This window comes from Meles meles, chromosome 11 (assembly GCF_922984935.1).
Source record: "Meles meles chromosome 11, mMelMel3.1 paternal haplotype, whole genome shotgun sequence".
Lineage (NCBI taxonomy): Eukaryota > Metazoa > Chordata > Mammalia > Carnivora > Mustelidae > Meles > Meles meles.
This window is the reverse complement of record NC_060076.1, coordinates 8,329,067-8,356,128: the sequence shown is the minus strand read 5'-3', so window position 1 is coordinate 8,356,128 and position 27,062 is coordinate 8,329,067. Positions and strand designations below refer to the sequence as shown.

At 41.1% G+C, this 27,062-nt stretch overlaps 1 protein-coding gene across 3 annotated transcripts; it reads left to right on the top strand.

Moving 5' to 3' along the window:
• Positions 1-27,062, top strand: ZBTB43 (zinc finger and BTB domain containing 43). 3 transcript variants are annotated; one of them, XM_046023637.1, is made up of 3 exons: positions 1-100; positions 4,256-4,379; positions 21,632-27,062. In XM_046023637.1, the coding sequence occupies exon 3, from the start codon at positions 21,655-21,657 to the stop codon at positions 23,056-23,058; it is 1,404 nt and encodes a 467-aa protein (XP_045879593.1). In that variant the 5' UTR covers positions 1-100; positions 4,256-4,379; positions 21,632-21,654; the 3' UTR covers positions 23,059-27,062. The 3 variants fall into 3 exon arrangements, with proteins under 3 accessions (XP_045879593.1, XP_045879594.1, XP_045879595.1); XM_046023638.1 differs by having other exon boundaries at positions 1-123; XM_046023639.1 differs by lacking the exon at positions 4,256-4,379.

Here is a 27,062-nt window from a genome sequence, read left to right as displayed (position 1 = left end):
CAGGCTGAGGCGGTCGCGGCGGCGACGGCTTGAACGGGCCTGACGCCGGTGGCGGAAAGTGTCCGGCGGCCGGGTTATGTGAGCGCGGAGCCGTTAGCAGGTACTGCGGAGTTGGGACAACAGGTAGCGAGAGGGCAGGGAGGGAAGCCGGAGAGGTTTAAGGGCTTCTCTGCAGGTCCCGGCGCGCGCGCGCCGCTGGCCCGGCAGGCCCGTTCCGCAGACCGGGATGCTTCAGCCGCGCTCTGGCGGTTGGAGTCCCGGCAGCTCGGTCCGACTCCTGTGGTTTCCAGCCAGCCCGGTACGCGGACCGCGACCCCAGGGCCCCCGAGGCAGCGTCTCGCCCAAGGTCACCCCGTGGCGGCGGACCTCGGCGGGCCAGAGCGCTTAGAGATCCCGCCCCGGTATGTCCGCCGGCCTTTCGGGGGCGCCGTGCGGGTACGGCGTGGCGGCCTCGGGTTCGAGCCAGGGCCGGGAGAAGGGCTGCACCCGGACTTTGCTGGTATCTGTCTCTGTTTACTTCTAAGTCGTGTCTCACGTCTGTTGCGGTCTCTGTCACCTGTTGTCACCTGCCCTTTCTGCCTCTCAACTCTGTCCCTGTCAACTTTGTATTTCTCTCCGGTTTATCTCTCTTGAGCGCATCTCCATCTGGACCTTGTTTTTGTTTCTCTCTCTACTTTGCTTGTGTTTCTTGAGCCTTTGTTTCCCTCTCAGTCTTTACTCTCATTCATGGCCTGCCTGTCAGCCCTGCTCTTTGGCCATCTGTGTTTTCTGCCAGTTTTGTGTCTTGTTTGTGGTCTCCTAACCGAGTTTGTCTGGGCGGGGCAGGGCAGGCTTGCCCGGACCTCTGAGCCATGCAGTGACTCATGACCCCGTGAAGCTTCCTGCACTGGTGACATTCTCAGCCACTAGACTGCAGTCTGGTCTCAACTCTGACAGGTGTCGCCCAACCCAAGTGTCCGGGTGCAGGAGCTCCTTCTGGCAGGCAGACCGGAGACCATCTCAAGGCCAAAGTAGCTTGATAAATCACGCTTTTTCTTACCCATGGTTTTTAAGCCTGCACAGCTCCCTACTTCCCTTTGCTCCATCCACTTACCCCAGGATAGCCTCCAGGGCTCTCAAGAGCCAGCTCCTTGAGTTCCAGCTGCTTAACTAGGCCTGTCTGCAGGCAAAGGAAGGGTCAGTCTAAGATTCTCTGCCCCTTGGGGCTCATGGAACAGGAGGATTTCTGGGAAGGCTGTTTGCTTAGTTAAGAGATTGTGTCACTGTGCAGTTAAATTATTAAGAAACCTCATAATTTGGGATTTCGTTCTTTGCTTTACTAAATTACTCACTGAAGAAGTAAGCCAGGGGCACCTGGGTGGCTCAGTGGGTTAAAGCCTCTGCCTTCATCTCAGGTCATGGTCCCAGGGTCTTGGAATCGAGCCCCACATCAGGCTCTCTGCTCAGCGGGGAGCCTGCTTCCCCCTCTCTGCCTACTTATGATCTCTCTCTGTCAAATAAATAAACAAAATCTTTAAAAAAAAAAAAAAAGAAGAAGAAGAAGTAGTAAACCAGACACAAAAGAACAGTTATCTTATGGGTCCATTTATGTGAGGTATCTAAAATAGGAAAATTCAGAGACAGAAAGTAGACTTACCAGGGGCTGGCAGAGTAGAGGATGGAGAATTACTGTTTAACGGATACAGAGGTTTAGTTCGGGATGATGAAGAAGTTCTGGAAATGGATAGTGGTGATGGTTGCACAACATTGTGAATGTGCTTAATACCACTAATTGTACACTTTAAAATGGTAAATTTTATGTTGAGTATATTTTACCACAGTACAGGAAAAAAAACTGCTCATTGGAGAAGCTTGGAATTAATCAGCTCTTTGAAAATGTGATTTAAAAAATTAATTTTTGGATGTTAGAACATTTAGTTGAACCTACTGTTTGTTGATGCCTTCTCTCATCACAGTTAATGTTCTTAGAAAGGAGTTTGATTTAAAAAAAAAAAAAAAAGTTGATTAGAATCTTCCCTCAAGTTTTCTACCTGGGGCAGATTCCTGCCCTAGCTCTTCTCCCTCCATGTTCCTTGGATATAATGCAGAAATCTGCTGCATACCCATGGGAAATTTGAGGGAGTTTTTACTTTTTACATGAAGAAAGCACTGAGGGTTGGAAAAATAAGCCTGTTATTATGATAATGCAAAATTATGTGTCATTTCCTGTGTGTTTTCTGATGGGGGAGGCCTTTGTGTTATGTTCTCTTAAGCTCTCAGGTTGCGGGTGTTGTAGTTTATCAAGCTGAATTACTGCTGTATTGAATCCTAGGTACCATAGATTGTTTTCTCTACCACCAAAGAAGGAGGAAACACTGCCAATTAAGCTATGACATGTGCTCTTTAATCATTTAGGCTTCTAAAAAAATTATTTTTTAAAGATTTTATTTATTTGAGAGAGAGAGAGCACAAGCAGGGGGAGGGCCAGAGGAAGAGGGAGAAGCAGGTTGCCCCCTGAGCAGGGGCTCCAGTTCTAGGCTCTGTCCCACCACCCTGAGATGATGACCTTGAGCTGAAGGCAGCTGCTTAACTGACTGAGCCACCCAGGCACCCTAGGCTTATAAAATTCTTATTGAGAAAACATTTTTAGACTTACTTAGATATTTTTAAATGACATCATTCTAAGCCTAAATAAAAAAGAGAAAGAAGTGAAATAAATTGGTTAAAGTGTTTGTTACAAACTTTTAACATTCCTACCCTTAAATACTTCTCAGTTCAGAGTTTGGTCCTTACTTTCCTACAGTGTCCTCCTTTGTGTCTTCAGAAATACTGATGAGGCTCTCAGGAATGTTCTATCTTTGTCTCAGGCAGTGGCAAACATTAAAATTTCCACTTGGCCATCACATCCTGATTGCAGAAATTTTGAAATATGCCCCTTAAAATCAGTTAAATACACTCTGTATCATTTTTATGAACTTTTCCTTTTTACCTTATTTATATGTACAGTTGCAATAGAAGGATTTTTGTCTTATTTGGAACATGTTGAGACAATAATTTTCCCTTTTTTGTTGGTCTTTTGTAGCTAATCATTTTCCTGAAACCGAATGCTGTTTCTGCCTTCTGCCTTCCTTGAGTTGAGCTTCTTACCCCAAATGCTAATGAATATGAGAGGGCATTTAAAACCATTTCCTTAGCTATATTGTACTGTAATGGCAGGATGACTGATAAATGGTAAATTAGTGGTTAGAACAATACCTTCGCTTTTGAATCTCAGAGTTTACCACAATGGAATGTTTGCCCTGAGTTTTAAGTAAAACATTCAGCAGTGGCTTAAAATTAAAGGGAGACAAGAATCAAGCCTCATCAAGTAGGTAGCTTTTTTTTTTTTTTTTTTTTTTTTTAATGCTAAAACAGGTTTTACTAAGTTCTTTACCCATAGTCTTCCAAGTAGAACTTGTAGGGATGCTGATTGGCATGGTCTGGAGACAAACGACTTTTCCAAAGGATAGTTTAATTCTGTAAAGTTACATAGACATCGATCACTGTTGGTTTTCTATTTTTAACCAATGTGCCATGGTGATGTAAGATGTTATTAAAACCGGGTGTTATTAAGGGGTGTACAGAACCTTTGGCATTTTTTGGTGACTTTAGTGTGAATCTAAGATTTTTTCAAAATTAAATTAAAAATACAAAACAGGGGTGCCTGGGTGGCTCAGTGGGTTAAGCCTCTGCCTTCAGCTCAGGTCATGATCTCAGGGTCTTGGGATTGAGCCCCACATCAGGCTCTCTGCTCAGCGGGGAGCCTGCTTCTGCTGCCCCCCCCCACCTGCCTCTGTCTACTTGTGATCTCTGTCAAATAAATAAAATCTTTTAATTAAACAACAACAACAAAAAAAACAACAACACAGGGGTGCCTAGGTGGCTCAGTAGGTTAGGCATCTGCCTTGGGCCTAGCCATGGTCCTGTCCTGGGATCAAGTGCTACACTGGGCTCCTTGCTCTACAGGGAGCCTACTTCTCCCTCTCCCTCTGCCTGCTGCTCCCCGTGCTTGTGCTCTTTCTCTGTGTCAAATAAATAAAAATCTTTTAGAAGAATAAATAAAAATACAACACAGAAGCAAAGAAGATACAGAATTGAAGTTAATATAACCAAAAATACCAGTGTTGATTAGTTTTCTTTCTGCTGCTCACACCTGTAGTATTTATTAGGAAGGCACACAGACACGGTAAATGTCACCAGCATCTCTTACATTTTCAACATGATTTTTTTCTTTCAGAAGTCAGTGCGATTTTAATTTGAAGCAAAACTGAGAAATGGGTTTCTCTTCCTCATTCATCCTTACTGCTTTCTGATGGCCATGGCATAAAGGGCTTTTTCCCAGGAATACAGCTTTGCATTAGGTAAGCTATGAACTTACTAAAAAGACAGGTTTTTAAAATTTTTTACTAAAATAGTTTCTTTTCAGCAAAAATAATGATGTAGTTGTATTTAATTGCTCTAGACCAGATTTTCTTATATTTCTATTCTGGGGAGGAGCTCTTGGTGTATTTTAAGACCAGTCACTGCTTTACATTATTTAACTTCACAGAAACTTCTCTGCTGAGTGACTTTTTTTAACTTAGAAAAATAATAGATTTAAATTAAACTGTTTTGAATCCTGACCTACACCTTCTGAGATATATGATGTGGGACAGGTCTTTTAACCTTCCTGAGCTTCAGTTTACTCATTTTTAAAATTAGTATGAGGATTCAGGGATATTACAAGAGCCCAGGTTTCACTTGTCTGTTTTGTGAACTGTAAAGCATTTGGCTGATACAAAGAATTTTGGTAGGCATGGGGTATTGGTATTTTTATACATTTGTGCCAGTCTTTAGATTTACTGAAGTGGTATTTACTGTATTTAAATGTGCTCCCTACAGTAAGCATGCAAATTACCCTCTGATCTGATTAAGAAATCTCTGGAGGGCTACAGGACTGATGGGTCTGCTTCCCTATTATATTGCTGTCTGTGTTTTTCACACTTGTAATTGTGTTTAAATAATGTATAAAACTTGACATACTGTTCTTTAGCTGTATAATTAATACAGGCTACTGTTAAACTCATCAAAGTTGGAAGAGATCTTGAAGATCATCTAGAGCTCAGTGATTCTTCAATATTTCCCTGTCTTTCCCTGCTTTTAAAAAAGCCAGAGAGGGGCGCCTGGGTGGCTCAGTGGGTTAAGCTGCTGCCTTTGGCTCGGGTCATGGTCTCAGGGTCCTGGGATCGAGCCCCGCATCGGGCTCACTGCTCGGCAGGGAGCCTGCTTCCCTTCCTCTCTCTGTCTGCCTCTGTCTACTCATGATCTCTCTCTGTCAAGTAAATAAATAAAAAATCTTTAAAAAAAAAAAAAAAAAAAAAAAAAGCCAGAGAGCCTCCGTGAACTATGGAGGGAGTGAGTGGGGATAGGTTGGGTTACTACTGGGTTATCGTTGTCGTTGTTTTAAAACTTAACTATGTGCAAGAAAAATAAAATTGCTAGTACGTCATTAAGTCTGAGGATTGTAAATAATTTGCTCTGGAGTTTAGGAATGTGTTGTATATTATAGATTACTTCCATTTATTCGTGAAAATAGTATTCACCTTTACCTCTCATACTATCATCAGGCTATATTGGGCCTGAGCACGTGTTTTGAATTTAAATTCCAACTTTGCCACCTACTAGTTATATGACGTTAAGCAGGTGGTGTACCTCTTTATCTGTTTCCTATTCTATACAATAGTAATAAAAAATACCTATCCAGTGGGTTATTTTGAGGACTAAGATAAAATATATACAGTGGTTTTGTTTGTTTGTTTTTTTAAGATTTTATTTATTTGACAGAGATCACAAGTAGGCAGAGAGGCAGGCAGAGAGAGCGGCTCCCCGCTGAGCAGAGAGCCCAATGCGGGGCTTGATCCCAGGACTCTGGGATCATGACCTGAGCCGAAGGCAGAGGCTTTAACCCACTGAGCCACCCAGGCGCCCCTATACAGTGTTTTTGTACAAATTTTGGTACAGTGCACACATTTAATGAATAGTAGATGCTGTTGTTATCTCTATAATTAGATTTTTCCTAGTTACCCAGTTTGGAAACTTTGTGGTCAGTAACTAGTTTACCTTGCATTACTTTATTTTTCAAACTGCTTTATTAAGGTATAATTCATATGCAATTAAAAGTTTTGTTTTTTTTTTTAAAGATTTTATTTATTTATTTATTTGGCAGAGAGAGATCACAAGTAGGCAGAGAGGCAGGCAGAGAGAGAGAGAGAGAGAGAGAGAGGGAAGCAGGCTCCCTGCTGAGCAGAGAGCCCAATGCGGGACTCGATCCCAGGACCCTGAGTCCATGAACTGAGCGGAAGGCAGCGGCTTAACCCACTGAGCCACCCAGGCGCCTGCAATTAAAAGTTTTTTAGTATATTTAGTGGGTTAGTATATTCAGATAGCCATCACCACAATCTAATTTGAGGATTTTAACCCCCCCCCCGAAAACCCCAGTTGGCAGTCAGTCACTACCCTTTCTTTTCCCCATAGTTTCTGGGAGCCACTGATTCACTTTTTGTCTATAAATCTTTCTATTCTGGACATTTCTTAGGGCACCACAAGATGTGGCCTTTTGTATCTAACTTCTTTCACTTAGCATCATATTTTCAAGGTTCAGCCATGTTACCACATCTGTCAGCACTTCTTTCTTTTTTATTGCCAAAAGAATGGCATAATATAAGAATACTTACATAGGGCCGCCTGGGTGGCTCAGTGGGTTAAAGCCTCTGCCTTCGGCTCAGGTCATGATCCCAAGGTTCTGGGATGGAGCCCTGCATCGGGCTCTCTGCTAGCAGGGAGCCTGCTTCCCCCTCTCTCTGCCTGCCTCTCTGCCTACTTGTGATCTCTGTCAAATAAATAAATAAAATCTTTATTTAAAAAAAAAAAAAGAGGGGCGCCTGGGTGGCTCAGTGTGTTAAAGCCTCTGCCTTCAGCTCAGGTTATGATCCCAGGGTCCTGGGAATGAGCCCCACATCAGGCTCTCTGCTCCGCAGGGAGCCCGTTTCCTCCTCTCTCTGCCTGCCTCTCTGTCTAGTTGTGATCTCTCTGTCAAATAAATAAAATATTAAAAAAAAAGAATACTTACATAATAAAAAGGAATGTTTCATTGTATGAATATACCACCTTCTATTTATTCAGTCATCAGATGAGGACCTTTGGGTTATTTCCACTTTTGGGCCATGATGGATATTGCTATTGTGGATATTTGTGTGGATATCATATCATATGTTTTCAGTCCTCTTGGGTATAGACCTATGAGTAGAATTGTTGAGTTACATGGTAGCTCTGTGTTTAACTCACTGAGGGGTTGCCAAACTGTTTTCCAAAGTGGCTGCACCACTTTATGTTCGCACAAGCAATATATAATGGTTCTGATCCCTCCACATCTATGTCAATAATTGTTTTTGTCTGTTTTATTTATCATAGCCATCTGAATGGTTATCTCTCATTGTGGTTTGAATTTGCCTTTCCCTAGTGAATAATGATACTGAGCATTTTTGGTGTGCTCATTTGTATATCTTCTTTAGAGAAATGTCTGTTCAAATCCTTTGCCCATTTTTCAGTTGTCTCCTATTAAATTTTAAGACTTCTTCATATATCCTGGATACAGATCACTTAACAGTTATGTGATTTGCATATATTTTCTCCCATGTTGGAGGTTACCTTTCCACTCCCTGGATGGGATTGTTTGTGTCTTGCACTACCCCTTGCATCTTCCTGCTGAGCAATGCAGTCACTCCTACCAGTTCTCCCTCTCTGTTCTCCATACTCACTTCTACTTTCATTGCCTCAAACCTTGATTATATTTGCTGAAATCTTTTCTTTTAAGATTTTAATCATTTATTTGAGAGAGAAAGAGAGTGAGCAAGAGCTTGGTGAGGGGCAGAGGGAGAAGCAGACTCCCCGTGGAGCAGGGAGCCCTACATGGGGCTCTGTCCCTGGACTCCGGGATCATAAACAGAGCCAAAGGCAGATGCTTAACTGACTAAGCCACCCAGGCGCCCTTGCTGAAATCTTATAATTAAGCCTGTACTTCTGACTTACTCCTGCTTTTAAGTGCATCAGCAGATTGTCTTTCAATCTGCATATCACTGAGAAATTTTCAGTGCTGCCCCCAGTGCCCACATTTAAAGTTCAGACGGTGCCTTTAGCAGGGTAATTCCAGCAGTCCTTCCCACGTGAAGCACAGGAGTGATCTTGAATGAAGAGCTCAGAGAGAGCCTGCAAGCTGGCTTTCTGATGGTAGTTTTACCATAGGTGAGGACCTTGCCCTCAGTGGGATGGGAGCAAGAATTCAGCTTCTTCAATGTGCCATACTCACAGTGCACTTGACCCACAAGAGATGAAAGAAAACAAACCAGAATGCCATATGATTTATAATTTTTCTTTGTTAATAAGTAAGGTGGGCTTATAGTTTTTTTCTATCTAACTTAGATACCAGAGTTCAGATAAAAGTAATAAGTTTTCTCCCACGGTTATTCCCTTGCTCCTCTTTCCCCTCTGAAACGGTTTATACAGCAGAGGAATTAATTTGCTTTACAGAATTTTCCCATAAGTTATTCTAAGCCTGGTATGCTTTTGGAAATCATTTGAACTATTTCAGAATTTCTACACAGTAATCTGTTCAGATTTTTTTTTCTTCTCAGGTCAGTTCTGATAATTTATACTTCTCTATAAAACTTTTTATCCATGAGATTTTGAAATTTCTTAATGTGGAATTGTCTTCTGTCTTAAAGTTTGTATAATGTTATAATTCCTAATTTTGTGAATTTGATATGCCAGTTTTAGTTTCTTCATTGTTTTAGAATTAAGAATTTTGTTTAATTTATTGGGTGGGGGTTTTAAGATTTTTTTCTTTAATAGTTCTTGATTTATTACAATGTGTAATCACATGTAATCAGATGTGCTCTGGTGTGTGTGCCCACTTTTTTCTCTCTTTTATTTTTTGGTAAATGTTCTTAAAAAATTAAAAAAGAAGATGTGTTATTTGTAGACTGTAGAGGTTATATGTTTCATTTAAATTAGCATTACCGGTGATAACCTGTCTAAGTTTCTACATCCCAGTTGTCCTTTGCCTACCTGATTTAAGAATTAAAAAAGGGAAAATTATATTTCTTACTACAGTTATGTTTCTGTCACTCTTGTTTCCTGAAGACTGTATTACAGTTACATACAGTTTGCAAGATAACCCTCATTGTGAATTATGGAATTCATCAACTAACAATAAACTTGCAAAAAAAAAAAATAAGAACAATAAGCTCTTGTCCTATTTGATACTTTTTACATTGACTCTTCCTTTGATATTAATAATGTTGCCTGGCTTACTGCTGTTTTCATAAACCCATTCTTTTGACTTTTGACCTTTTTGATGATGAATTCCACTATCTTTTCTATATCTGAACAAGTATTTTGCCGCTATTGTGATTGGGTATAGAATATAGGTGGACAGGTTTTTACTTTTAGTACTTTGAAGACGACTGTCTTGCATTGTCTACTGTCTCCTGACTGACATTGTTTCCGATAGGAAGTTTGCAGCCTTTCTTACCCTTGGCTCTCTGTACAGAATGGGTCTTTTCCCCTCTGGCTGCTTTTAAAAGTTTCTTATTACTGGTTTGAAGTGATGTGATTATGGTATAACTTGAGGAAATTTTCTTTATGCTTCTTGTGCTTGGAATTTGTTGAGGTTCTTAGATGTGGGGGTTTGTTTTATTCATGAAATTTGGAGAGATTTTAACTATTATTTCTTCAAGTAAATTTACCCTCCACCTCTTCTTCAGGGACTCCAATTAGGTGCCTTAAAGTTGTCTCAGGGTTCACTGATACTTCGTTTCCCCTTCCCCTCTCCTTTTTTTTCTGGTCCTCCCCACCACCACCACCCCCCATTTTATTTTAGTGTTTCTCTTGCTGTGTTTTCAGGTTCACTGATCTTTTTTCTGTAGTGTTGTTACTCCTCAGTGTTCGCTTATCTATATTTTGTTTTTTAAAGAATTTATTTATTTATTTGACAAAGACAGCGAGAGGGAACACAAGCATGGGGAGAGGGAGAAGCAGGCTTCCCGCCAAGCAGGGAGCCTGATGTGGGGTTCAGTCCCAGGACCCTGGGATCATCACCTGAGCCAAAGGCAGACACTTAACAACTGAGCCACCCAAGCGCCCCTGCTTATTTGTGTTTAATCCGTAGAAATTCGATGTGTGTGTGTGTGTGTGTTTTTGTTTGTTTTTTTTTATAGCTTCCCTGTTTAAATACAGGAAAGCTATATTTTCTTAAACATATGGAATACAAAATTTTCTCCAGTTATATAAATTTGTCATTTCTGGGTCTGTTTCTATTGATGATTATGGTTTATATTTTCCTGCTGCTTTGCATGTCTAGTGATTTTTCATTAGATGGTAGACATGAATTTTACTTTCTTGGGCTCTGGATATTTCTGTACTATGTAGATATTCTAAATAGTTTGATCCCTTTGAGGCTTATTTTCAAGATCTGTTTAACAGGACCAGAGCTACATTATGTTTGGGGCTAATTTGCCCCCACTACTGAAGCAAGACTTCTGAATACTCAAAATTTTCTTTTGTTAAATATTTTATTTGATTGCTCCCTCTACTCTATTCAGTTCTTTGTCTCAAGGACGCTGCTAACTAGCCATACATTGGATCTCTATTCCCCTTTCTCCTGTTCTATTCTCTTTTTTCTTGCTGTTTTCATAATTTTATTCTCCTCCTGCATTCTGATAGAAGTTCCCCTAGAGTGCCTTCCACATCACTGATTCCATTTTCTATTGTTGTGGTTCTGCACCTAATCGCCTGTTTACATTTCTGCTGTTACTAGTTTCTCTGCATCTTCAAGTCATCGGCTCTTTTTTTTTTCCATAAATACCATGTTTTCTTAAGTTTGTGAAAACATCATTTTTTTTTAAGATTTTATTTATTTATTTGACAGAGGTCACAAGTAGGCAGAGAGGCAGGCAGAGAGAGGGGGAAGCAGGGTTCCTGCCAAGCAGAGACGATGCGGGGCTCGATCCCAGGACCCTGGGATCATGACCTGAGCCGAAGGCAGAGGCTTTAACCCACTGAGCCACCCAGGTGCCCCTGGAAACATCATTTTGAAAATGCTGTCTAGGGGCGTCTGGGTGGTTCAGTCAGTTAAGTGTCTGCCTTCCACTCAGGTCATGATTCCAGGATCAGCAGGGAGTCTGATTCTCCCTCTGCCTATCCCCCTGCATGTGTGTGTGTGTGTGTGTGTGTGTGTGTGTGTGCGCGCGCGCATGTGTGCATGTGCTCTCTTGCTCTTTCTGTCAAATAAATAAAATCTTTTAAAAAAATAAAAATGACAATGCTATCTAGAGGGGTACCTCAGGGGCTCAGTTGGTTAAGCGTCTGATTCTTGGTCTCAGCTCAGGCCTTGATCTCAGGGTTGTAAATTCAGGCTCCACATTGGGGTCCACACTGGGCATGGAGCCTACTAAAAATAAAAACTAAATAAATAAAAATAAAAATGCTATCTAAGCTGTGCTCTTTAGGAGTGCCGGTCTGGCTCAGTCAGTATGGCTAGTGACTCTTGATCTTGGAGTCTTAAATTCAGGCCCACATTGGGCATAGAGCTTGCTTTAAAAAACAACAAAAAAACTGTGCTCTTTGTTTATCCATTACTGTTTTCTTTTTTGTTATGGTAGAATGTATTTACAGGCCCCATGTACTTACAGAATGAAACCAATCAGGTGTTTTTTTTGTTTGTTTGTTTGTTTTTAAGATTTTATTTATTTATTTGACAGAGAGAGATCACAAGTAGGCAAAGAGGCAGTCAGAGAGAGAGGGAAAGCAGGCTCCCTGCCAAGCAGGGAGCCTGATGCTGGCCTGGATCCCAGGACCCTGAGATCATGACCTGAGCTGAAGGCAGAGGCTTAACCCACTGAGCCACCCAGGCACCCTGACCAGTCAGGTTGGTTGGTTTTTTTTGTTTTTGTTTGTTTGTTTGTTTTAAGATTTTATTTATTGGGGCGCCTGGGTGGCTCAGTGGATTAAGCCGCTGCCTTCGACTCAGGTCATGATCTCAGGGTCCTGGGATCGAGCCCCGTGTCGGGCTCTCTGCTCCACAGGGAGCCTGCTTCCTCCTCTCTCTCTGCCTGCCTCTCTGCCTACTTGTGATCCCTGTCTGTCAAATAAATAAAATAAAATCTTAAAAAAAAAAAAAAAGATTTTATTTATTTATTTGACAGACAGAGATCACAAGTAGGCAGAGAGGAGGAAGCAGGCTCCCTGCAGAGCAGAGAGCCCAATGCGGGGGCTTGATCCCAGGTCCCTGGGATCATGACCTGAGCCGAAGGCAGAGGCTTTAACCCACTGAGCCACCCAGGCGCCTCCAGGTTTTTAATTCTTTCATGGGAAACATTCTGCTTGGGTCTGAAAAATTCCCACGTTTGTGGGTGGGTTGTTTGGGTTTTGTTTGTTTTACCATATACACGAATGCTGTTAGAATCATCTCTTAGATCTTTAGTTGGAAGACAAGGCAGAATCATCCTGACACCACGGGTTAACATGAATGGCTGGGCCAGAGGCTAGGTCTTAGGTATTCTTAGGAGAGTTTGAGCTCTGTGCACTTTCTTCTGTGTTAGGGAAATTGTTTGTTTAAGATTTTATTTGTTTGAGAGAGCACACGCACAGAGAGAAAGTGAGGAGGAGAAGCAGACCTCCTCACTGTGCATAGAGCCAGACACGGGGCTGGATCCCAGGACCCCGAGATCACAACCCAAGCTGACGGCAAGACACTCAACGTGTCTTGGCCTGGCTGGCAAATGTCTCTGCCTCCTTCCTGGGGCTGCTCCTGAGCCCCATCCTCTCATAGCAAGTTTTTAAAAAAATTTCTACTGAGGCACTGTGCAACTTTTGGTATTCCAGTATAGCCAGCTGTGAATGTTGCTAATCTGCAGGACCTGTCCCTTAGTCCACTCTGCAGTTTGAGCCACGGATGGACCTTCGAGTGAACAGGGTTCGTGTTCTTCTCTCAGGCTTGCTGCTACTGTACCAGGATTGTCTGACGTAGTAGGGGGAGTTGCAGGAGTAATGTGTCTTCTCAGTCTGGCCCCATCTCAACTCTGCCCATAATTAAAGTTTAACCAGATAACTCTGGTCACTAGTTTCCAGGACTAAGGCCAGTTTTCTCATTTTTCCTAGATTATTTTGGTTAGGATATGGTAGATGGGAAGAATTATATACTGCTTTCAAGTCTTCCATCTTACTCTGGTGATACTAAAATTTATTGTGAAAGGACATATGACTGTAGGATATACCAGGTCCCCTTCCTCTGAATTTCTCTTGAGTTTATAATTCTCTCATGGTGCTTTTATCAGGCTTTTCCTTGAATAATACGGTTGTATGCATTTTTTTAAATCTCTCCTACCAGATTATAAACTCTGGACAGTGAGATTCCGTGATCATTTTAGAAATTCCCCCACAGTACTTTGCATATGGTAGCTCATCGTGGTGTACTTATTTAAGTGTTTATTGCAGTGAGTTAATTACTTCTGTGTCAAAGTTTTTTTTTAATTGAAACAACAGCTATACTATTAATATAGATAACAACTGCTTGTGAGCTTATAAATAGGCTTATATAGCAGGAAAACCCGAAGGAGAGGTTCAGGCTTTGCATGTTAGTAAGGTCAGGGAAGGTGTAGAAATACCACACTCACCCAAAGTTAAGGGGTAGAGGTCAGATGCTTGTGTTTTATTTATATTTTTCTAAAGTATTTTATTTTTAACCTCTACACCCAGCATGGGGCTCAGACTCACAACCCCAAGATCAGGAGTCACATTCACAGGCTCCGCCAGCTGAGCCAGCCAGGCACCCCAGAAGTCAAATGCTTCTTTGCAAGGTGGTACCATTACCACCTTGACATAATTGAAAATAAAGTTATGTGATTTTTTTTTTCTCCCAGGTTTTTTTTTTTAACGTGTGGTTAAAAAATACATATATCACTCAGTTTACCATTTTAACCATTTTGAAGGGCATTAATTACATTCATAATGTTATGCAAACAGCACCACTTTCTAATCCCCCAATTTTTTTCACACAATTTTTTTCATCACACCAAACAGAAACCATTAAGTAATAACTCCCATTTCTAATTCCCCTGAGTCCATGATAACCTCTAATCTACTTTTTTGTCTCTGAATTTGCCCATTCTAGATATTTCTCATAAGGGGAATTATACAAATGTGTCCTTTTGTGTCTGGCGTCTTTAAGTTAATGTCTAGCATGATTTGGCATGTTTTCCATGTTTATACTGTAGCATGTATCAGAGCTTTATTACTTTTTATATTCTGTATTCTTTCAGGTGTCATTGATTTGTAGTAATGTTAAGTCCTCTATTTCCTTATAGATCCTAAGTCTGTTTTTTTCTATTACTGAAAGGAATTGGAGTCACCACCTGTTGTTGTAGATTGGTCTGTTTCTCTGTTCAGTTTTGTCCATTTTTTGCTTCATATATTTTATCCCATATATATTTCTTTTGTTGGGTACATATATGTTTATGGTTGTTATATCATCTTGATAGATTGAACCTTTTATCACTATATAATGTTCCTTTGTTCTTGTAACCTTTTTGACTTAAAGCCTATTTTGTCTGATAATAATATAGCCACTTCAACTCTTTTGGTTACTCTTTGCATGGAATATCTTTTCTCTCATTTTACATGTCTCTTATAGACATATAAATAAATCATATGTTTTTTAATCCATTCTGCCAATCTCCAACTTTTAATGGGGGAGTATAATCCATTTACATTTTTTAAAAATTTTTTTATTTATTTATTTTTTTATTTGTTTGACAGAGAGACATCACAACTAGGCAGAGAGGCAGGCAGAGAGAGAGGAGGAAGCAGGCTCCCTGCAGAGCAAAGAGCCCGATTTGGGGCTCAATCCCAGGACCCTGAGATCATGACCTGAGCTGAAGGCAGAGGCTTTAACCCACTGAGCCACCCAGGCACCCCTCCATTTACATTTAAATACCGATAAGGATTTACTTCTACCATTTAGCTGTTTTCTATATATCTTGTATGTTTTTTGTTCCACAATTCCTCCATTACTGCCTTTTAAAAACCGTTAAAAAGGGGCACCTGGGTGGCTCAGTCATGAAGCGTCTCCCTTTGGCTCAGGTCATGATCCCAGGGTCCTGGGAGCAAGCCCCACATCTGGCTCCCTGCTCCTCTTCTCCCTGTCCCACTCCCCCTGCTTGTGTTCCCTCCCTCGCTGTGTCTTTCTCTGTCAAGTAAATAAATAAAATCATATATATATTTATATACACACACACACACATACATAGAAGTTAAAAATAAAATAAAAACATTTATTTACTTTTCTTTTGGTATGCCATTTTGATTCTCTTCTTTCCTTTCCATGTATATTCTTAGTAATTACATTGAGGTTTACAGTTAACCTCTTAAACTTAGCAGCAACTTAGTTTGACTAATTCAAACTTAGTTCCTTTTTTGAGAGAGCGCACATGTCCACTTGAGTGGGGGTGGGAAAATGTGGAGAGGAAGAGAGAGAATCTTAAGCATGCCCAGCACCCTAAGATCATGACCTGAGCCAAAATCAAAGTTGGATGCTTAACCAACTGAGCCATCCAGGCACCCCCAAACTTAGTTTCAGTAGTACACACTCTGTTCCTTACATATCTGTCCCTCCCCCTTCCTGTTATTGTCATGGATTACATTTTCATATGTTGTCTATTGACATAGATTTATAAGTATTTTATGCGTTTGTCTTTTAAAGCATACAGGAGAAAAGGAGTTATAAGTCAAAAGAATAATAACAGCTTTTATGTTTACATTGTTAATCTTTATCAATGGTCTTTATTCCTTCACGTGCATTGGAATTACTACCTAATATTCCTTTATAGCAGCCTGATGGATCCCTTTTTATCATTTCTGGTAGAGGAGGTCTACTGGTAATGAATGCCCTTAGCTTTTGTTTATCTGGGACTGTCTTAATTTCTCCTTTATTCAAGAAAAGATAGTTCTGCCAGATCTACCACTTTTAATGTCATACCACTGCCTTCTGGCCCTGATGGTCTTTGATGAAAAATTAGCTGTAAATCTAACTAAAGATCCTTTTTTATGTGATGAGGCACTTCTTTTTTGCTGCTCTCAAGTCCCTTGTCTTCGACTTCCTGCTAAACTTCTAGTGTGTCTAATGTGGATCTCTTTAATTTTACTCTACTTAGGAGTTTTTTGAGCTTCTTGGATGTATGGGTTTGTCTTTTATAAGGGGAAGTTTTCTACCAGTATTTCTTTTAATACTGTTCTACCTTTTCTTTCTTTGGAGACCCCCACGGTGTGCATGTTGGTACATTTGATGGTGTCCCACAGGTACGTCAGATTGTGCTCATTTCTCTTCATTTTTCTTTCTATCCCTCTGACTGGATAGTTGCAATTGCTTTGTCCTTGAGTTGCTGATTTTTTTTCCTTTTGCCTATTTAAATTTGCCATTGAACTCCTCTCGTAAATTTTTTATTTCAACTTGTATTTGTTCCTATGTCTTTCAAACAAAACACCACAAACTAGGTGGCTTAAATAACGGGAATTTGTTTTTTCACAATTCCAGAGGATAAAAGACCAAGATCATGGTGTTGGTAGATTTGGTTTCTCCTGAGACCTTTATTCTTGTCTTGCAGGTGGCCCTCTTTTCACCGCATCTTCACATTGTGCGCGCCTCACACGTTTCTCTGTGTGTCCAAATTTCATTCCTTAAAATAATACTAGTCAGAGTGGATTAGGGTCCACCCTAACAACAATTCAACATCTCATAGCAATCACGTTCTAGGGGGCTTGGGGAGTCAGGGCTTCAGCATGAATTTTGAAGGGATATAATGCAGCCCACAACACAGCTATTATTCTTGGCTCCAGAATTTGTTTGGTTCGTTTTTATCATTTCTGTCTCCTTACTGAAATTTTTCTCCTGATTTCCTTTAGTTTTTTTGTCCATAGTGTGGTTTTGGGGGATTGTCCTTTTTTTTTTTTTAAAGCAATTTGAGCACATACAAGGCAGATGATTTAACAACTTAAGCTAGTAATTCCAATGTCTGAAATTCCTCAGGGATAGTTTCTACTATTCTTTTTCTTGTGAATGCACCTGTTTTCCTTTTTCTTTGTATACTTTGTAGTTTTTGGTTGAGAGCTTGAACATTTTATGAATTCTAATATGGTTAACTCTTGAAATCAGATTCTTCCTATCCTATGGGATTTCTTTTGTTATTTGTTGAGGGCTGAAGTAGTTGGTTTGCATGACAGTTTTTCCATATGATTTTGCAAAGCCTACATCCCTTATTGCATGTAGTCGCTGAAGCTTCTGTTGCTTTATTATGTGGTCAGTCTGTAACCTGACAGATTTCCTTAAATACTCGGGCCCTGGGGATGGATGGGCAGGGGAGTGTGTTTATCTTTTCAAAAATCTTACCGTTGAGGGGCACCTGGTTGGCTCAGTGGGTTAAAGCCTCTGCCTTTAGCTCAAGTCATGATCCCAGGGTCCTGGGATTGAGCCCCGTAGCGGGCCCTCTGCTCAGCGGGGAGCCTGCTTCCCTTCCCCTCTTTCTGCCTGCCTCTCTGCCTACTTGTGATCTCTGTCTGTCAAATAAATAAATAAAAATCTTTTTTAAAAAATTTAAAAAAAAATCTTACGGTCGGAAAAAAGTTTATGATCGCTGCTGCTGGGGAAGACACTGCTGCTTGAGCAGGCCGAAACAAAGCCGTGTGGATCCATCATACCGACCAGAATGCAAACCCCCAACTTTTGAAAGATGTAATCCTTTTCCTCCCTGGTATGAGCCAGCCACTTCAGGAATGTGGGCCACTGTCCCACAGACTGGCGCAGGGGTGAGGAATGGGGTTTATAGTTGGTTTGTGCATACAGCTCTCTTTGAGGTTCAACAGCCTCTCCCTTCAGCCAGCATTGTCTTGGTTGCTACAAGTGTCTGATCGGATTCCAGAGTTCTGAAATAGTTGATTCTGATTATTCAACAGCTTACTGGTTGTTTCGGTGGAGGGACTGATCCCTAGAGCTCCCTATTTCACCACTTCCTTTACTATCACTTATGACCTTTATTTTTGTAGAATTGTTTTTAAAAGTCTTGTTCTCAGTCACCAAGATTCCACAAAAGATACTTGAAATCTTGAGGAAAAGATTAGTATTCAGTAGTAGTGTTGGGAAAATAGGCTAGACATTTTGGAGGGAAAAGGTCTGGAATCCTAACCTTACTCTTTATGCCGAAACAAACTCTTCGTGTATTAAACATTGAAATGCTTTTTTAAAAAATGGCACCAGGAGAAAAAACGAATGCTTTTTACTTTTTAAAAATAATCTTGGAGTTGGGAGTGCCTTTCTATGTCTAATACAAAACCCTGGAGCCGTAAAAGCAAAGATTGGGTAATTTGTATACATTTCAAAGTTATAAATTTCATTTACAAAAAACTACAAATCAGTAAGATTAATTGCCCAATTTATTTGAGCAAACAATATGACTGATAATTTATAGGAAAAACAAATGACCAGTAAACATGAACAAAGAATATCATTCTCATTCATAATTAAAGAAATGTTGATCAAAACAACAATGAATCATGGGTTATTCACTTAGGAGATTTGGAAACTTTTTTTTCCCTGGTTTGATAATATCTAGTGTTGTTAAGAGTGTGGAGGAGTAGACCTTGTTGTTCCTTGTTGGTAGGAGTGTGTCTTGGTACAACCTTTCTGGAAAGTGGCTTCGTAATACATATCAGAATGTCAAATCCGTAGCCCTTTGACCCAGCAATTCCATTGGTACAGATTACCTTATAGATGTTTCCAAAGATATGCTAAGATAGTTATGCACAGATGTATAATTATATTGTATATATTATAATAGCATTGGTGTTAATTTCAAAAGCCCAGACAATTGAAATTCTATAAGAAGAGAGCTGCTTAAATTAGGATATGTCCATACAGCAAGAGCTATATAGTCATTAAACAGCACTGAATGAGTTCTTTCTGTGCTAATATAGTACATTAGTTCATTTGGGCTACTGTAAACAAAATACCATAGACTGGCTGGCTTATAAACAACAGAAATTTATTTCTCAGAATTCTGGAGGCTAAGAAGTCCAGGGTCAAAGCGCTTGCAGATTCTGTGTGTAGAGAGAACCCACTCCCTGGTTCATAGCTAACTCGTCTTTTCCATGTGTCTTCACATGGCCAAAAGGGCAAAGTAGTCTCTCTGTCTCTTTTAATTTTTTAACGTTTTTATTAAACTCTACAGTGAGTGTGGGGCTTAAACTCAATCCTGCCCTGAGATTGAGTCACATGCTCCTACCAACTGAGCCAGATGGGTGCCCTTGTGTCTCTAAGAGCAGTAATTCCATTCATGAGGACTCTGCCCATGTGACCTCATCACCACCTAAAAACCCTCCTCCAAATGCTATCACATTGAGGGAATAGGTGTCAACATGAATTTGGGGAGACACAGTCTATACCATGTCAGAAGTTCTCCCCAGATCTATTAAGTGACAAAAGCTAAATGCAGAATAAAATGTAGGTAATTCACGCATTTGGGTAAAGATTTTTAAAGGATATATATGGTCTATTCTGATATATGCATATAAAAATTTCTAGAAATACATGAGTTTGTTAATGGTGATTTTCTTTGGGAGGAGTTATAGGAACAAATGGTGAAGAATTTTGTTGTTGTTTTTTTTTAACAAGTTTCTGTAAATGCCTTTACATGTATGTATTATCCCCCCTTTTTTTTAAATAGCTAAAATCCAAATTCTACAGTGATGTGATCTAGCAGAGAATCTATATACCCAGATATAGTTCTCAGAATTTCCACAGTTTCTCAGTCTTAGGTTTACGTACTACTTAACTTCTCCTTTTGAGATTACAAATACCTAAATAGTTTATTTCCTGGTCTATTTTTGCTTTAAATTATCATGAAATGTTTTAAGAGGTGTAGCCATAAATTAATATTTCTTTCTAAAAACACTATGTTACCTCTAAAAATTAATAATGAGTGGGTGCCTGGGTGGCTCAGTGGGTTAAGCCGCTGCCATCGGCTCAGGTCATGATCTCGGGGGCCTGGGATCGAGTCCCGCATCGGGCTCTGTGCTCAGCGGGGAGCCTGCTTCCCTCTCTCTCTCTCTGCCTGCCTCTCTAACTACTTGTGATCTCTCTCTGTCAAATAAATAAATAAAATCTTTAAAAAAAATTAATAATGAGTAACATGGTATTTTGGCATCTCCCTAGAAGAGGCAGAATGATGTTATAGGGAAAATAGCATCGGCTTTGAAGTCATAGAGACCTACAATCAAATCCAGTTTCATAAAAATTAGCTCTTATTTTAACCTTGGGAAAGTTACGTGAAGTAGCTGAACTTGAGAATATCAGTCTCCACATTTGCAGAGTGATAAAGATTAAGTGAAAAAAAAGGTGTATAGCCCCTGCTATATAGTAATTACTCAAGAAACATTAGTTTCTTTTCTTGGTCTTTCTCCCTATCTCTCGAAGATGACTTTCAATCTTTGGGGGGGTTTTTTGTTTGTTTGTTTTGTTTTTAATCTCATACTTAGAAAATCTGGCATTTAACAGTGTTTGGATATAGTATTGGAACCAGGTGACAGCGCCAATAAATCTCTTGGGTTTACTGGTTTATTTTAATTTACTGTGGAATTATGGTGTGTGAACAGGATCTCAAACGAAGTTTATCTTATTGATTGTTGCTGTTTGAAATTTTCTCTAATGCTTGACTACCCCACAAAATATATTTACAGTAACAACACAGGCTATCTTTCATTCTTTGTTTTAGCTTTATCTTTGGATTGAGTTCATTCAGTAACAGGGACAATATTTACGATGCTCTTTGGTCTATAAACAACTTGGAGACCACCAGACAGCAGGAATACCTTGCCTTCCCACTTCATTCTGCTTCACATCAGAAGCTCCTAAAGGGCTCAGATTCTGATGGCCACCAGAGAAACACTGTTTGGGGCTTTGGTGAGTTTGCCCCTGTGCTGCTGAGGGACCAAAGGCAAGATTCTTGTGGCCGCTTGACCGACCCCCTTTTCCCCTCACTCCCACGCTGGCGTATAGCCTAACGGTCTTGCTGTTCCTTACAGTTGCTGAGTTCATTCTTGTCTCAGAAGTTACATAGTTTTTCCTTCTCACAATTCATCATTACTTCCTTACCCCAGCTTGGCAAATGTGGATCGAATCTGAGGTCTCTTAAAAATTCTGTCCTTTGGATAGGTGCCATGTTCATTTGGAGTAGAAGTATTTACTCTGTTTTATTTAGGAGATTTGTATAGCTTATAGATCACATCTCTGTGGATTCTCTTCTCTCATTCACAGACATAGGCAAAATTGAGAGTTATTACTATGAAGGTGGTGGGTGGTTCCTGTTTTTGGCATACTCACACCTGCAAGCCTTGCTCTGGGGGATGAATGCTCCTCCCACTGGTGCCCACAGGCAAGGGGACTGGATGGACTACGGAACTTGTCTTAGTTTTTTAGTGATCAGTAAGTTCCTCTTTGGGCTAGAATTAGTACTAATTTTTCTTTCTCTTGTAGCACTGAACAAGATTTGTGATGAAATGGAGCCTGGAACAAACTCTTTTCGAGTAGAATTTCCTGATTTTTCCAGCACAATTCTGCAGAAATTGAACCAGCAGCGCCAGCAAGGACAATTATGTGATGTTTCCATTGTTGTCCAAGGCCACATTTTCCGGGCACACAAAGCTGTTCTTGCTGCGAGTTCACCCTACTTTTGTGACCAGGTACTCCTGAAAAACAGCAGGAGAATTGTTTTACCTGATGTGATGAACCCAAGAGTATTCGAGAACATTCTCTTATCTAGTTATACGGGACGTCTAGTCATGCCTGCTCCAGAAATTGTTAGTTACTTAACAGCAGCAAGCTTCCTCCAGATGTGGCATGTGGTAGACAAATGCACTGAGGTTTTAGAGGGAAACCCTACAGTCCTCTGTCAGAAGCTAAATCATGGCAGTGACCACCAGTCTCCAAGTAGTAGTAGTTATAATGGCCTGGTAGAGAGCTTTGAGCTGGGCTCTGGGGGCCATGCCGATTTCCCCAAAGCCCAGGAACTGAGGGATGGAGAGAATGAAGAGGAGAGCACCAAAGACGAGCTGTCATCTCAGCTCACTGAGCAGGAATACCTTCCCAGCAACTCGTCCACAGAGCATGACCGGCTGAGCACGGAAATGGCGAGCCAGGATGGGGAGGAGGGGGCCAGCGACAGTGCCGAGTTCCACTACACCCGGCCCATGTACAGCAAGCCCAGCATAATGGCTCACAAACGCTGGATCCACGTGAAGCCCGAGCGCTTTGAACAGGCATGTGAGGGCATGGATGTGCACGCAACCTACGACGAGCACCAGGTCACTGAGTCCATCAATACCATGCAGACGGAGCACTCGGTCCAGCCTTCGGGAGTAGAGGAAGACTTTCACATCGGGGAGAAAAAAGTGGAAGCGGAGTTTGACGAACAGGCTGATGAAAGCAATTATGACGAGCAGGTGGATTTCTATGGCTCTTCCATGGAAGAGTTTTCCGGAGAGAGGTCAGATGGGAATCTCATTGGGCACAGACAGGAGGCTGCCCTAGCGTCAGGCTACAGCGAGAACATTGAAATGGTAACAGGGATTAAAGAAGAAGCTTCCCATTTAGGATTCTCAGCCACCGACAAGCTGTATCCTTGTCAGTGTGGGAAAAGTTTCACTCACAAGAGTCAGAGAGATCGACACATGAGCATGCACCTCGGTCTTCGGCCTTATGGCTGTGGTGTCTGTGGTAAGAAATTCAAAATGAAGCATCATCTCGTGGGCCACATGAAAATTCATACCGGCATCAAGCCGTATGAGTGTAATATCTGTGCAAAGAGATTTATGTGGAGGGACAGTTTCCACAGGCATGTGACTTCTTGTACCAAGTCCTACGAAGCTGCAAAGGCTGAGCAGAATACGACTGAGGCTAACTAAAAATAGGATCTGGCCCTTGAGTGGCAGGCACAAAAATAAACTATGGTAATTATGCAAATCTGGGCACAGATGATGCGTGCTACTTGCTATTATGAGAGAAGCTTAAAAAAAATGGAAGATATTTCTGAAAGACCAGCTCTAAGTAGGCCAATTTAAAAATCTAATTCCTCAAATTTGTATGTTCCTGTCCAGGCCTGGAGTGGGTAACAGGGAGAAGTTAACCCACCTCCCAGCTGGCGAGGTAAAACTTCAGGCCCGTTGTTGTGATTGAGGCAGGTGGACTTGGTGATAGAGACACCTGCGCTTGGAACTGGACTCCAGCCTACCAGTTCTGTTTCAGGTGGCAGCAGATTTTGATCACTTATTACAAGGTCATGTTGGAATTTTATTTAGCTCTCACCATAGATAACTTAGGTAACGTGGATTTGTTTTGGTAGCTGCCTCACTGAATGAAATGCTCCTTAATGTAAAAGCTACAAATAATGTGATTCCTAGGATGCAAAAGTGATTAACAGAGCCCTCTTCTCTGGTTTTATTCTCTCTAAAGGGTATTTTAACTATGGAGATGCTAAGAGGGTGACGTTCTAAGTATGAAACAACGTACGGTACAAGCTTCGATTTCTGTTAAGATGCCACTCTCACAATGTGTTTCAGACTCTTGATAAGGCAAAGTTTTGTATTTTAGTACTAACATTTAGTTTGGACAATTGTATCTAATCGTAATTCTCTAGGGTGCCAGAGATAGGTATTTCTAATTGGTTTGCTGTCCCAAATCCTGTTTAATTATAGCATCCACACAGTGGGATCTGCTCTGCGGCTAGTAGGCGTCTAGCCTGCTTTGACTCTGACCGTGGTACCATTGGCTGCTGAGCCAGTTCTCTCTCAGATGATGATGCTTCCTGAGGAGGTCAGTTAGTGACCACAGTTAGTGGGAATGAGCCAGAAGTCATGGCTGAGAGCTCCCTGTGCGTGGAAGTTTGTGGAGGGCTACAGTGACACTCCTAGCTATCAGCAAGAGTTGCTGGGTAGCAGACTTTTGAGCGGCAGAGAAAAACAGCAAGAGGAGTCTTGAAAATACACTGGTCGGGGAGGTAGTCTTAGAGGGGCGCACTGAGCTAATGCTGCCATTCTTTAGGAGTGCTGGAAGGTGTTTTCAAAGGGGGAAAGAAGGAATCCTAATTTTCGAAGGTAGTCTCCAGATTCATGTTCCCAAATTCTAGGTAAAGCTGCATAAATTTACAAGTCCACATAGCTGTACGCACCAGAAGCCAGCAAGAAAAGCCGCTGTTCTTGGACCTTTTCTGCAGCTCGGGCGGATGTTTTAGGTTAAAAAGGAAGCCTCCATTCAGGATGCTTTCAGGCTGCGGCACGTACCTGAAGGCCTCACCAGGGTAGGACAGGGTGCTACTATTATGTCAGCTTTTCCACAAATCACTGGTCTTTTACTTCTAAGTGGAACCTTTTTTCCTTAAAATAAAAATAACTTTTCCTGGATTTGAGGTGAAATTTTGTTTTAAAAGTTTGGCTTTGCTCTAAGGTGATACGCATTGCTGGCAATGGCCTCCCGTCCTCAAGCTCCAACCACAAAGGCGTTGACTTGTTGAACGTTGTCTGGAAGGGGGAAAGAAAGTACTTATTTACCAGTTAACTCTTGTAATCAGCATTACAAAACAGGGATCTGTTCATTAACACTGTATCATTCTCGATATATAAAAAGCACTTTGTATTTAAAACTTTATTATAAATATATATATATTGATTTTTTTAACGTAGAAACTAGATATTACCTCTTGGTTGTTTGCCACATTAATATTCTCTTTGTGTCCAAACTTCACGGCTACAGTCCTTTCTCTGCATACCTGACAGATGTGTGTAGAGGTGACTGTGCAGAGCTCCGTTGCTCCTTCTCTCTCTCTCTCTTTTTTTTTTTTTTTTTTGTGTGTGTGTGTGTGTGTAGAAGCCAGTGGGTTTTAGGGATGATCATAGCCATTATGTGTGAGAAGAAATTGGTTTTTTATTCCTACTGATTTTAGTACCAAGGCAGTGAAGCCATTTTGTTCTGCCAAAAGCTGATCACCCTCTCCCATGGTGTGTTAGCACATCATTTTCCAATGATTTGGAAGGTTTGGTGTGCTGTTTTCCCATTAAAGATTGTATTCAAATGAGCATTGGGACATTTTGGGAGAAGAGTCTGAGAGGTAAAATAAAAATATTCCAGAAAAATCATGGTTCTTCAGTTATGCTGAAATTAGCACAGCACCTTTGTTCCGAGTAATGTTGAAGAACTCTCATTCAGCCAGGAGTGGTGGGCAGCCTTTGGGTGACAATTTGGGAAGTAGTCAGTTGTGCTGGGACTTATCTCATGTGTTGTGAAGAAAGGTGTCTTTTATTGAAATCCTTAGATGTACATCAGCTAAGCATAGAATTTAAAGTGTAAGTTCCTCACATCTGCTGTTTTAGGTTGCTTATGGTAGTTGGGGTTTCCTTTAAAATTCGGGTTGCTAATTGGGTCAGCCAGACCCTGCAAGGTGGTTGGGCGTCTGAAATGCTGGCCATGTTCAGAGAGGTGGGGGAAAGAGATTGCCTTAGTTTGGATAGTGAAAGTGAATTTTTATAAACTTTGCTTTTTAGGGTTAGGAGATCGTACTGGATTACTACCTTTTTTCTCCTACCCACTCTGGGTTCTATCCACTCTGGGTTGGATAGTCTCTCTCCGTAGCCTCAGTACAGCTTTAGAAAATCTTTATCCTTCCAAATGAGTTTGGATAGTTGTGGGTAACATTTTCCAAACAGTCTTTCAGGGATCGTGTTAATGGCCTACAACCAAGTATTTGTCCCCTACTTTGAGTCTTAACTGTGGTTCTTCTCCAATCCCAGTGGGAAAGGGCTTCAAGGCACCACCAGTGGTATTTAATATGAGTATTTATACCATGCCTTTAATTTTAGATCTACACATTATAGCAATCCACTTGGTCAAGTAGGGGTCACTGTCTAAGGAAGGACTGGTGTAGCCTTTCCTCTCATGTGTTGAGGGTTACCCTCGGGCTCTCCCGGCCCCCAGCCCATTGATTCTGATTTCTAGATCTCACCTTCCTCTAATCCCTTCTGCAGGCCACGACTTTCAAAGAGTCTGCCAAAAGGGTCTTCTCCATTCTAGTGGCCGTTTGCTGAGCTAAACTGACCCGGCGCTGGCTTCTGGCTGTTTGGGAGAGCTGCTTGGTCTCAGTGACCTCTTCCTGTGGAGGCACGAGGCAGGGGCATCCCCAAACTGCTGCCGAAGTGACATGGGGGCAGAGCAGAAGCAGCCCGGTTTGTCCTGGGGAGGGGGATTTGCCGCAGCCCGCTGCCTGAGAGTGGGGGGGCTCCACAGGTGTTTGTCTTTGTGAAGGTCTCATTTAGGGACGCTGGAAACCATGCAGCGTATTTGCCCCCTTCCCCAACCCCTGTCTGCCACACTAATGTTGTGATTTAATTGCTTTCATGGGTCACTAACTTTGTTGAGTAAAACCAGGGTCTGTTTGTTTGGGTTTTTTCTTTGCTACTTATATATTTAAAGGTACATGTTTCTTATTTCTGATCTCTACTGATAGTGCCCAATGGGAAGATGCTGGAACACATTTTGCAAATGTGACTTTTTTTTTTTTTTTTTAGTGTTGCTTGAAGCCTGTGTCATAATGTCAGTTGCTGCTGCCTTCTTCTTTTTATGAGGTTCCCAATGTTTCTTCCAGAAAATTACTTTATTTATGCAAGTCAGGTGACTCTTAGGCCACAAAACCATTTGATGATAAACGGATTATCATTAGGTGCATATCTTATTGATATTTTGTGAAATGTTATGCCTGTGTTGCAAAAGTTGAATAGTTTTGTCTATATATTGCTGTCTTCAGTGTACAGCATGGTTTTACTTAATTGAATGTTACTGTTTAATATTTTCTTCTTATAGAAGAGACCATGCCCTTTTGTATGACATGTTTTAATAAATGTTATCCGTCAACTTTGTAAAA

Bases quoted from the DNA above. Each gene is read 5' to 3' on its own strand.
- ZBTB43 (XM_046023639.1), top strand. From the start codon at position 21,655: ATGGAGCCTGGAACAAACTCTTTTCGAGTAGAATTTCCTGATTTTTCC.